Below are 12,604 nucleotides of genomic sequence, written 5' to 3'. Positions count from 1 at the left end.
ACCAGATGCCCCGGCACAATACTACTTACTCACTCAATTGTAGTTTCATTCCCTTTTTTTCATAAAAAATCACTTCATTCATGGATAGATTACAGATAACTGCGTCACAGATAAGTGCTCTTATTTTGATGCATTTCGCAATTTTATCATAAATCATTATCTTATTCATTACTTTATTATTATAACAGTTTAATGTAATGTAAGTTTGTATATTTTAACTTGACTACTTAATTCTTACGAAAGTATGTCCATATCTTGTATCTTATGCATTTGAACAAAAATATTTTATATTTCGTATGAGAAAGTTGCTTCTTTTGTGACACGCGCTACTGCTATTTTTGGAATAAAATTAAAATGTGACCATTAAATTAAATTCAAAAAATTGATCTGTAATACAAAAAAAACGATTTTACTAGAATTAAAATCTACAAAATTGCTAAATTTTTATTATTCTTAAGATGCAAATTTACCCCAAATTAAGTTCGTAAATTCTAACAAATTCATACGAGCATAACAATAGACATCCTGTCAAAGTTTTGTGTAACAAAATTTTGTAACATGTGTTTTTTTATAATTTAGATTTATATTGTTTGGTATTTCGAAATGGATATTAACCTTGAACTGTTGAATTTTAAGTTTTAATAAATGTACATAGGGATATGGGCACCTGTGTGTTCATATTAATTCAGTACCGATCTCATTCATATGCTACTTATTTGGCTTTGCATCTTTTGTTGTATTCAATCAGTTTCCGTTGAGGTTTTTAAGTACTAGTGCTACATAGGTATGTATGTATATGTACACTTGCGCTCGGAACAATGGATATATCTATCTGCCCCATAATTTTTCGATTTATATATACAAGCTAACTGGCAACAAAGCCAGTGTTGTGAAGAACAAACAATGAAAAAAAAATCTGTCGTCTTTGGAACTTCATACTGCAAGAAAAAAATCACCCCATATAAAGTCGAACTTAAAGGTTCATCCCCACAGTTCTCTTCCCAACCTCTCAACTAAAGGAATTACTACCTTACTGATATATACCATGCGCAAAAATTTAAACCACGATAATGTTGGTGTTGCACGTCATTTTTGCCTTCATGGCATTTATGGGGTCTTGTGGTGCCCAGACACCTAGCTGTGCAAATTATTTGTACTGCAAAAATATGTACATGAACGCCAACAACGATCCCCAATCCATTCCAAAATACTGCCCAGCTCAAAAACCCACCTCGGGCCCTTGTGACTGCGTTTGCGAGTAAGTTCAATAAGTTCTTCATTGAGTGCAACACATAAATTTAAAAGATTTTTACACATTTTTATAAATTTAGTAAAAACAAGCCTGGAACGGTCACTTCCCCAGCGACACAAGACAATGAGTGCGGTCGGAAATGTTTCTACTATCTTAATTGCGCCAGCTCACTGATTTACACTCACAACTTGCATCAGAATGTTGCCACAGAATGTGTAGCACCTACCGAGTGCAACTGCGGATGTGTATGCGGAGAGTGAGTTTGAAATTCTCAAAAAATTAAAGCATCGTAACTTACATATGTTGTCCAACTTGGCGCAGTAATATTGCACCATCAGCACCCATGACAACAACGACACTTCCACCCACAACAACCTTGCCTCCGACAACAACGATAAAATCCAGATGTCCTGCTCCTGCTTATGGCAGTTGTTGCAATTACACTTGCGAATCTCCCGTAAAGAGGTGCGGATTTTACAGTTATGGGAATGGGAGCTATTTCAGAGCCCCGGACAACGTAAAGCCTTACTGCAGCGAAGTATTGTATGAAAATGTTCCAGCCAAACCTTGTAAAACTCCGGTAATTTCTCCCGCCTGTGCTGCCCTTGGTTGCACTCCGGCCGATTGTGGAGACCTTCCTTGCGGAAATTCTTTTAAAAATGGCGCCACTTATAGCGATTGCCCAGCGTAAGTGCATGCAAATCTAGAATTTTTTGTGATTTAAACACTTGCTTATTTTCCTTAGCAATACTGACCCCGTTCCAGCCCCTACAACTACGACTATAGCTCCTCCCACCCCAAAATGCCCATCCGTCACCAGATGTTGTAAACACACTTGTGACTCTCCAGGCACAACCACACAAACATGTGGATTTAGCTCCTATACGGAAGGGAACTCCACTGTGGCCCGGCCAATTTGCCGCTTCACCTCAGGACAGCCGTATTGGGCTCCACGTTGTCGAACTCCTTACATGTCTGCCAGTTGTGCTGCACAGGGTTGTACTTCGGCGGATTGCGGAACTCGGACTTGCAGCTCTATTGCGGTCTCTGTCTGCCAAAATATTTGAATTGTCCGTTGAATTGCATGTACATTCGCATGAATCAATTATTGAACTTGAAAATATGATAAAATAAACGTGCATTACAAAAAAAACTAATGTGGGCTTTAGGTTTATTTTTGTAATTTTGGAACAAGGTCGATCTATGTATTTATAATAATATTCATGATCCATTTCAAAATATATTTTACTATCCATATGAACTGATTTGCATAAATGTGAGTGAGATTTTAAGAAAATAAATCAGTCCGTTCTTGTGTGATCTGAGATCTTAAAGCAATGATCTACATTTATTCCTTAATTTTTGGGGCTATTTTTAATGTGAGAAACACGTCTGCCATGTGTATTATGAGAATACCATATTATTTCGACCAATGAACGGTTTCGTTTTTATCCACAATGCCAATATTTGGGTCATTATAATTTTTTCATGAATCAAGCACAATTTTATGATTATACTACGTACGACCAAATAAATACGAAGAATATCAAATTTTTATTTTTACTTATATTACAATTTTCATTTTCAACGATATCCTGGTTAGAAGTTGTTCTCTCCCCGTGGTTAGACTTTGTCATCATCGTCATCGTCACCACAGCAACCAGGAAAGAGACAGGCACAAAGACAGTTTAAGGACTTCTTAACACACTGTCTGATAATTTCCCTTATCCAGATCAAGACTGCCACGATAAGGATAATACCTCCCACGTATAAAGCAATTTCGATTTTTCTGAAAGTCAAAGGCAGTTATAATAAAAACTTAAAAACTGATTACTTCAATTGGCAAATTTTGTGGTTCGTACTCATCCATTTCTTAAGAGGGGTGGTAGGGAAGAAAACCGTATATAACCTATAGTCCGTAGGTTTTATATCAAGATTATTCGAAACTAGTAAATAGTTAAATGCAAATGATTTAATTTCTTTCGATAATTAGAAGAGAAGCAACTTATTTTTGGTGTTGGCTATTTTTTGATGTTTCATGTAACCTCTGGAGTGGGTTAAGTTGATCTGGCGATGGTGTAAATTTTCTATCGGGTTAAATTTGTGGTGCATACATATGTATTTACAATGGGAAAGGAACAAGGACTAAAATTAGTGTGTGCATTTATAACCGCAATGTGAAAGGTGTCGAAATTGTACTTCAGTCAGACCTGCATTTAGACTCGTCCTGCATGCATATAAAATATAGCTTGAAAAAGTAAAAGTTCTAAGGTGAGGAAGTACACTTAAAAGTACTAAACAAGCTCCCTCCGCCACCCAAATAATTTTACTTCGCCCGAAAGAGGTTAACCTCTTTCGGACTACTAATTTTTAAATAAAATTTCCCTTCGGTACAATTTTGATTTCATAATTATACCTGAAAGCAACCAATTAAAATTTCCTACAAGTTTGCAATACTCGAGTTTTCGAAGAAAAACACGAAAAATCCACTTTTTAACATTTTTCGGTATAGGGAAAATTCCAAAATTTTAGGAGAAAAAATTTCGAAACAATTCCACTTTTCACCATCGAGTTTTCCACAAAATACCGAAGAAATATTCTTTTTTAAAGAAATTTTGGTGTCAAGGAAATTTCTGCAGTACACACATTTGTGTATTTCGTCGTCAAGGCAAAAATAAAATACTACATAAATGTGTGTACTTCGCCGGGAACGGAAAATAAAGTAACTACACAAATGTGTGTACTTCGTTGTTAAGAGGTTAACCTCTTAACTTTAAGTTACATTTAATATTGCCGATGAATTTTTATTAGCCAAGTAATTCCTAGGGTTGCCGCGGGTAGCGAAAATGTTACCCGTTACCCGACCCGCTACCCGCAGCACAACTACCCGTACCCGCACGGGTACCCGTGCGGGTACCCGTTACCCGCTACCCGTTATGAGAATTAGGTTAAAACTAACCAAACTTCAGAATAAATATGATTTGATCAATTATTTGTTCATTTGGGTTGATATGTACTTTAAGATAATGCTATGCAAGTAACGCATGCCATAATTTGCTCGTAAATATCACTCGTTATTTTTCTAACCAACAATTTTGGCTTGCATTGAATCGTTTTTCAAGCTAAACCGATTTATGCACATATATCAAAAAATTGAGCCAAAAAATAGGAATTACATGACACTTATTTTTCCGTTGAATGACCCGTTTAATGGAAACTATTGGGATGGGATAGAGAGTTCAAAGTCCACCATGGTATTTGTTTAATGGAGGAAAAAATACGGAACATTTACTTGAAAATTAAACTTTGCCGCCGATATTTTTCTTCGAAGGGGCCGTTCAACGGAAAGATAAGTATCACGCGATTCCTAATTTGTGGCCTGAATTTTTTATATACTCGCTGGGCAATCTTGGTATGGCTTGAAAAAGGTTCAGTTTTTAGTTTGATTTTTTCAAATTTTGATTTGAATTAAGTTTTCATTCGAAAATATTATCTACAAATAAATTTTTTGCTTTGAATCGGATTCAGGTTTTTCACCTTCGAACATGTTAAAATCTCGTCAGTCTTACATACATAAATACACACAAATACAAGTCAAATTATTACTATATTTAGAGCAGGCAAACTATGCTTGAGAAACAATAATTGCTCCGCAGTTTCTGGACGTCAAATATATTTGAGGCTAGCATAGGCTTCTGTGGCTTCCGAAAAGAGACTCCGGCTATAAACGTTTGTTGCTGACAAATGACAAATTTTGAAATGGAAAAATAATAAATTGACGCTTTTGTTGGTAAATGGACTAACTAGCTGCTAACTTTCTTTGTGAACTGAGTTTTGACGAAAATTAAATAAAAACTGAACTACCCGTTACCCGTGCGGGTAGTTCTCGCTACCCGCAGATAACGGGTACCCGCAAGAATCGTGCGGGTATGCGGGTAACGGGTACCCGACCCGTTACCCGCGGCAACCCTAGTAATTCCTGCTAATCAATATGTTTTCGAATTTTTCGAATTTTAAAAGTTCCAGAATTTAAAAAATCAGAGGTTTTGGCTGTAATAAAAATTAAGATGGAAGTATCGGGTTCGAATTAGAGCATTCTAGAAAAAATTATGGGTGTTATTTTTTTGGCGAAAAAAATAAAATTGGTCCAAAGTGCATCAGAATTTTAAATGCGAAAGACCAACGTTTTAAGCCCATTAATTTCTTTCTATATTTTTCATTACAATATCGAATAACTAATTTTTAGGCAAGTTGAAGATATTATTATGGACTTTTTTTACCCCTCGAAAAAATCATTTGTGTAGATTTAGAAATAAGAAGGGGAAAGTAGGGGCGCTCAAATATGTTTTGCCCGTGTAAATTTTTGGGGTCGCACGGGCACTGCCTCCGGATGAAAATTTTTCCAATCTGAATTCATTTTTTACCATTAGGAGCCACTAACTATTAGTAACTATCTGTATGCCAAATTTCAGCTTTCTATGACAATTTTTAAATCTGGTGCATAGCACCCCACCCACTTGGATGACACCCGCATTTGACCGATTTCACCCACCTTCGAACTCGTTTCATAACTTTGTCCAATATGCATATATATGGTAAAATTGCAAGTCTAACGTGTTTGCGGACGGACATGACGGTCCCATAAGCCCGGACACGGGCTAAGACTCCATAGCGAGGGTGTAACTATATAGTTACTATATAGCAACCACTCGGAAATTTTCGTTATAGGGAAAAGTCACTGGTTTCTCAACCAATCGCCAAAATTATTGTTTCCGCTTATAGTAAAGTGGGGGCGATCTTTCATAAATTTAAATACCCAGCTATGTAGGTAGTCCCCTTCATACTTAAATTGCGATATGCTACCATTCACCACCATCAAAACTTTTTTCTGGGAGGTCATATCGAAAAATCCCTTAGGATAGCACTAGATTAGGTCCGTAATTGATTTTTCGGTCTCTTTATTTTTTGCTCTAAAACGCACCCCCTTGGCTGTAGGGCGCGGTCAAGGTTTTCGAAGGGGGGGGGTGAATGCATACTAAGGTTTAACTGTAACTATAGTTTTTTACCTCACCTTAGAAAAATACATGGGTACAATATGTTTATATCCATGATGAATTACATATATATGAAGGTAATTAAGAGTGGGTTACGAGCATAGATCGGAAATTTTGCGTACTCAGGCCTCCGCGTACTCCGGCCTCCAGAAAAAGTCGCGAGTTACGTACTCCAAGCCCGGAGTACTCCGATCTATGGTTACGAGTATATCAGAAAGTCAGAAACATAAGCATGGCCTAATATTTACGATATCGTATACATCTGCAAGGACAACAAGATTCAAGCACGTTCATCCTGCTCATCAATTATTTTTCTGGCTGATAAGTTGTGGAGTGTAATCACTAATCAGTTGTAATGGGCAGCCTGCATAATCCCCGGGCCTTACTTATTTATATCGTCCATATAAGTATCCCCACTTTGTACATTTACATCTCTAAATATATGAACACAGATACATATGTACATATAACGGTCGAGCATTATTTGGTAAGATATGTCGGAGGTTAAGCATGTTGTATGTACATAGATCAGAGGTGGCAAATATGTATATGTTGGACAACCATTGTATGAGTGAGTGCAAGTGGACTGGAATTGTGTAAACACAGGATGTGACGTGTTACTAAGATAAAGTGGATATCTACACAGAGAACCACGATTGGTAATACTTAACAATGGAGTTATTTGCATTAGACTAATCCTTAGTAATCAACTACCATTTAATAATGAGATGCTTGTTGATACAAATATTCTGCTTTCCTCACTTTGTACACGTTGCAAAGTAAAACTTTACACGACAAGGTTGAAGTTGACGCGTTATGTGAGTACGTAGTTTGATACATACATGCATAAGTGATCTCACACTGCTTTGGACTAAATTAGAATTTGCGTCAACGATCCACACCTGGGAAAAAATGTACACGTTTGTATCGCCACTAACTGTCGGTGTGACAAACTTCGGTTAAGGTGGGTGGTGTTCTCAGTTATAGAGACTCACAAATTTTGACATTGTCACCTGAGCGACAAGGCGGAATGACACATCCATGGTTGCCTTCTGTTTAACTTACCCCCTGTTATTTCATCATTATATTTGTAATGTACGAAAATTTTGAATTGTTTGAATTATGAAATATTTTTTTAACTTTGTATGCATATGTTTGTACATTCTTAGAAAATATTTGGGTGTACAATAAATGGTTCGTCCCATGCTGTATATCTAAACTATATAAAGCAGGCGAGTGTATCGCTGCTGGGTCGGTGGCTTTTTTGAGAAGTTAGCCTCTCCTTTCCTCTCTTCACTCTGCAGAGAGAACAGGAGAGGCTGACTTCACTAATGTTGGGGTAACGGGCTTATCGACGGGCCTATTTTGCACGTCAATTGACGGGCTTCAACACTAGTATAACATAAATCATATCTTCACAATCAGAAATGTCGATAAAGTTAGGACCTTTATCCTCAAAATAGTTTGGGTTGATTAAATGAACAAGCTTAATTATCGCGTTCCATTAATATGTGCATGCCTGGATCCCTAACTACTTACTTCTCTGGGAAACTAAATAGTCCTGATTGTAAATATATAACTTTCCCTATCGAATGTACAAGACTAAAGTGGAAAAAGCAATTAGAGGTCTACCAAAATTTATAGGAAAAATTGTTCCCATAGGAACCAGTATCCCTAGCAGTAACTTTTTATGTCCAGGGTATGCATGCCCATTTTACAAGATCTAAAAAGTTACTTTTTGCCAGGTTTGCTCAACGTCTTAGCGTAACCGCCATCATACCTGTTCACTTTCATTCATGTGACTGATTATGATAGAGAATAATAGTTAATTAAAATGAATTTCTTGTGGTTGGAATGAAAATGAGTGAAAGATTCCGTCATTTCAGTTGAGTGACAATGAATGAAAGGATTTCTCACTCCTTTCATTTTTCATCTTATGCTTAATACATAAGGTGAAAGAATAATTTGGTGAATTCTTATGGTGAATTTCTTATGGTGAATTTCTTAATATGAAAGAAACTTACTGACAATGGAGGTCTCCCAACGTATGCTCACAGATTTGGACCAAATTAGTGTCAATCGATCACAAATATAATTAGTATGAAATTTGCAAATGGAACTATCTGCCAATGCGAAGGTTTGGCGGAGATATTTGCATAAAAAGAGGAGAAAACGCACCAAAAGGCTGGCATATTTTTCATTTTCCAAATTTCCTGCGCATTTTTTCTGCTTTGAATGTAAATATCTCCGCCAAACCTGCGCATTGGCAGATAGTTCCATTTGCAAATTTCATACTAATTATATTTGTGATCGATTGACACTAATTTGGTCCAAATCTGTGAGGATACGTTGGGAGACCTCCATTGTGAGTGTGAATGAAAATCTACAGTAAGAAATCTGGATGACAGGCAGGATTTCTATGGCGACCATGATCGTGGTATACAATTTAACCAAATTATTTATTACACTTAATTAAAGCCTGTTGCCTACACATGTATGCAAGCACATTCGTATCGACTTCCCAAACACGTTATCCTACTTGCCTTGTTGAGGCAGGAAACTAATTAAGCAAATCCACCAATAAAATTTAAATAAAGACGAAGTTCCCTATAAAGCAAAGTAAATCAAATTAGATCAAACTTCTTAACCACGCGACGACGACCCATTTAATTAAATTGCTAACAATAAACTTCATTCATATTATGTCCATCAATCTTGTAAGGGAAATAAGTGTCTCAAATTCTTCAACGTCTTCAATGTCGTAGTATCGATTTTAATTTGGACAGGTTACGTGATATAATCGATATCATATCTTTAGCATAATCAAGTCTTAATCAAGCTAAAATTAAGCACAGTAAGTTACCAGCCTGAAGTGTGGCAAGTCAATCATTTCCTTTAGTCAGCACATTGTTTCTGAAAGTTAAGCAAGACTAAACAAAATTGTGTCACATATTTTTAGTTTCATAAAACAAAATTCCATTCTGTGGAAATCAAACTCATAAACACTTGTTTGTCTCAAGATTCCCATTTTTCACGTAGATAAATATACAACTTCCGAAAATGTACCACTCTTACTGGCCCCAATTCGTTCGGCAGCTCAGCTTAACGACCTCCGTTTATGGGATACCTGCCGTTACTGCGCGTATTAACGAACCGGGTCGAATTTCCTTAGTTGCAAATCCGTTCCCCGAGCACAAAAGAAACTATAACATCTCGACGATCTTACTCACCCTGTACACTTTGGTCATCTTGGTCGGGCAATTTCATATTTTTCGGGCAAACCATCATGGCAACCAATCCGTGCCCATTGTCGCTTTCGGGTACACGTTCGTCTTCGTGGCTTGTGCGCATAATCGGCTTCGATTCCGCTCCAGCCAGAAAATTGTTGACCTGGTGGGATTGATAAATACTGTTGCTGAATATGAAGAGAAACACTTGGGTAAGAATTTAGTTTAAGGGACTATTTGTTAAATATATTTACAAACAAGATTTTCAGTCAGAGGTAGGCGCGCGCCGACCAATTTTCGGCTGCGACGATATAAATCTTTCCGATTTTTTCTGCGATTTGGCGTGAGGCAATTTGATAACATTGTAAAATCCGTAAATTTTATACAATTACAAACTTGTCCAGAAAATCGGCTTACAAACTTTCGTAAACTTACTCAGACCAAGGGGTCCCTGAATTTTGTAAAAGTTTGCAAAATTCTTTAACAAAAGTGACACATTTTACAAATTATCAAAAATTATGTGGATTGTTTCAATCCACACAGTTACTGTAAATCAAGTGTGTAAAACATTTCTTATAATGCGTAATTTTTACTATGTAATACAAATTTTTCGGGCATTATTAAAAACTGCACATTCACTCTGTCATAAACTTATTTTAGCACGCACGCGCAGCATCGTGCTCCACCTCTGGTTTTGGGCCTTGTACGTGGGAACCATCATGATCCCGGTGTTTATTACCACCCTGCTCATCATTAATCCGTGCATGCCCCCATTTCCGGGATCGATAATTTTCAATTGCTCAGGCCAGTCCGGAACGAAGTTTTCCGGTTTTGTGGAATCGTCCTCAATGGTTTGGGTAATGGAGGTGCTGATTTTGATAGCGACATTCGTGACTGGCTTAACCGGTAACCACATAACAGTGGAGATCATGTACCACATGCTCTCGGATTTGTACCAAATCGGTGTCAATCGACCACAAATTTAATTACTTAGTATGAAATTTGCAGTAGACGGTATGTACCAAAGCTCAGGTTTGGCCAGGTGATTGAATCTGAAGAAGATAGATCGCGTCGTAGGTTTCTTAAGTCGAGCTTATAGCGTGTCTCTCCTCTTTGGATGCAAATCTGAACATTGGGAAATCGTATTTTTTGCAAATTTCATACCAATTATTAATAGATTTGTGGACGATTCGATTGACACTGATTTCGTCAAAATCTGAGAGACTTCCATTTTAAGTTTCTCCAAATTTTGGTTGTTAATTTTCGCCTAACAATATTTTCGTGCAAGGAGCGGCCACAACCACGTTCATCTTTGGGGTGGGAACCGTCGTAAAACTGATCGCAATATCGACTTTCATCAAAAACATTACGAATTCTGGATGCGTTCCCGTAAACGTGGCAACTTCTGGATTCAAAAGTATGGAGAAAATGGTCGGAAAATTTCGCCAGAATCGAATAATGGTGAAAACATTCAACAACTGTTACCAAACCGTGTACTTCACTTACATGATGACGTTCGTGGTCACGCTTGGAATTCTGTTCATGTACGGACTACTCAAGTTCCATGAAAAGGTGAGAGTACGAAGAATTGCATAAAAACTTTAGCCTAGGACTCGTTGACTCGTCAAAATATGCACATTCTTAAGCATTTCTCGGCTCTCGGAATTTATTTATAAATTTCCCACCGACCTTCCTACCTGGCTACGAAGTTGTCCAGAATTTTACAATAATATCCCCGAGCTGAGAAATGATTAACAATGTGCCTACATATTTTGATGATTTTGATATGGTGTCATCGCGCCCTACTTCATTAATAAGACGAAGTTCATATTTCTAATGTTCTTCGTGTCGTAAAATAAGTTACGACGGTTACAAGATTTTGTAAGGGTCGTCAGATCTTGTAAGCAAAAGTCACATTGCCATAGTTACAATTTTTAAGAAGCTTTAGGACTCCTACTTTTTTGCAAATTATTTAAATCAGGATACTAAGATAATTGTCAACATGTTTACTTACATTCAATATTTGTTGCTCATCAATCACGCAGGCTTCCATTGTATCCCTCGTGTTCATCATATCCGTCATCGTGGACTACTTTCTCGTCGTCCTCCTCTCTTACACTTTCGTCGGAAATATCTTCTTCGAATCGACCCGGCTCCGGGTTACGTGGAAAAAATTGGACGCCGGACCGAGGAAAATGGAATTGTGTAAGCGCATAGTCCAATCCTGCCCCTCAATAAAGATCAAAATGGCGTCGGTCAACTTTGTCGAGAGGATCACGGCCCTGAACGTGCTCGACTTCGGCTTCCATCAAGCCGTTTCCCTCGCACTGATTTGAGTTGAGTTGAGCGCTATAAATAGATTGTTGGCAGTATGTATGTAAATAATTCGCTGATTGTAGATAGTATCTACTAGATACATATACTAACAAAAATAGTGTTACCTCCTTGAACAGGAAATACACTCTAAATTTTAAACTAATTATAATTAAACTATACCAAATCCAGTCCAAAGTAAACTTTGCTCTTTATCAAGTTAGCCTTAATCTAGATTTTTTTAGTAACCTAGAATTCAGAGTGCATTTACATGCATTTTAAAAGGGTGACACTAGTTTTAAGAGAGTATACCTACATATATTGACAGAGCTGCAAAATTTGTGCACAAATCATAGCCACTTTGATATACATGTAAATTTTGATTCGCACTGCACTGTTATTCGTACTGTATAAAATATATTACATTCTCCAGCTATAAGTACATATACGCATTTATTGCGAATAGCGATTCATTCCTGCATATATACACTGTAAAGCATCCGGTAGAGTCACATATGTACTCCGGGCTGGTATTGATTTGGTAATAATTCATTACTAAATTTGTTATAGTTTGATTCTGAGTGGTAACGATTTCATTACCACCACATTACTATGCCGTAACGATCGATATTACCGATGCCGGTAGAGTCATATATGTATTCCGTCCGGTAATGATTCGTAATAATTCAATACCAGTTGCCTAAGAGTGTACATACATACATACATAAATGTGTAATTAGATTTTACGTATGTAAGTA

At 37.1% G+C, this 12,604-nt stretch overlaps 2 protein-coding genes and 1 long non-coding RNA gene across 3 annotated transcripts; 2 read left to right on the top strand and 1 right to left on the bottom strand.

Annotated features, from left to right (window-relative positions):
• The first annotated feature begins 1,006 nt into the window (after nt 1-1,006).
• On the top strand, nt 1,007-2,409 carry LOC118433515 (keratin-associated protein 9-1-like). The gene is made up of 4 exons (XM_035845509.1): nt 1,007-1,258; nt 1,332-1,508; nt 1,574-1,939; nt 1,998-2,409. The coding sequence occupies exons 1-4, from the start codon at nt 1,071-1,073 to the stop codon at nt 2,317-2,319; spliced, it is 1,053 nt and encodes a 350-aa protein (XP_035701402.1). The 5' UTR covers nt 1,007-1,070; the 3' UTR covers nt 2,320-2,409.
• A 165-nt stretch (nt 2,410-2,574) lies between these two features.
• Nucleotides 2,575-3,425, bottom strand: LOC110862386. Its single transcript, XR_002549167.2, has 2 exons — nt 3,115-3,425; nt 2,575-3,041 (listed from the first exon to the last, which is right to left on the bottom strand). It is a non-coding gene; the product is annotated as an uncharacterized LOC110862386 (long non-coding RNA).
• A 7,413-nt stretch (nt 3,426-10,838) lies between these two features.
• LOC118433509 lies at nt 10,839-12,261 on the top strand. The gene is made up of 2 exons (XM_035845485.1): nt 10,839-11,105; nt 11,579-12,261. The coding sequence occupies exons 1-2, from the start codon at nt 10,953-10,955 to the stop codon at nt 11,867-11,869; spliced, it is 444 nt and encodes a 147-aa protein (XP_035701378.1). The 5' UTR covers nt 10,839-10,952; the 3' UTR covers nt 11,870-12,261.
• Nucleotides 12,262-12,604: the final 343 nt, after the last annotated feature.

Source organism: Folsomia candida, unplaced genomic scaffold (genome assembly GCF_002217175.1).
Source record: "Folsomia candida strain VU population unplaced genomic scaffold, ASM221717v1 Fcan01_Sc055, whole genome shotgun sequence".
In the NCBI taxonomy this organism is placed as follows: Eukaryota; Metazoa; Arthropoda; class Collembola; order Entomobryomorpha; family Isotomidae; genus Folsomia; species Folsomia candida.
This window is presented reverse-complemented; position numbering and strand designations above follow the sequence as displayed.

Coding starts and splice junctions, on each gene's coding strand:
- LOC118433515 (XM_035845509.1), top strand. CDS start 1,071: ATGTTGGTGTTGCACGTCATTTTTGCCTTCATGGCATTTATGGGGTCT. Junction 1,509..1,573: donor TGCGGATGTGTATGCGGAGA/GTGAGTTTGAAA, acceptor AACTTGGCGCAG/TAATATTGCACCATCAGCAC. Junction 1,940..1,997: donor ACTTATAGCGATTGCCCAGC/GTAAGTGCATGC, acceptor TATTTTCCTTAG/CAATACTGACCCCGTTCCAG.
- LOC118433509 (XM_035845485.1), top strand. CDS start 10,953: ATGGAGAAAATGGTCGGAAAATTTCGCCAGAATCGAATAATGGTGAAA. Junction 11,106..11,578: donor TACTCAAGTTCCATGAAAAG/GTGAGAGTACGA, acceptor TCAATCACGCAG/GCTTCCATTGTATCCCTCGT.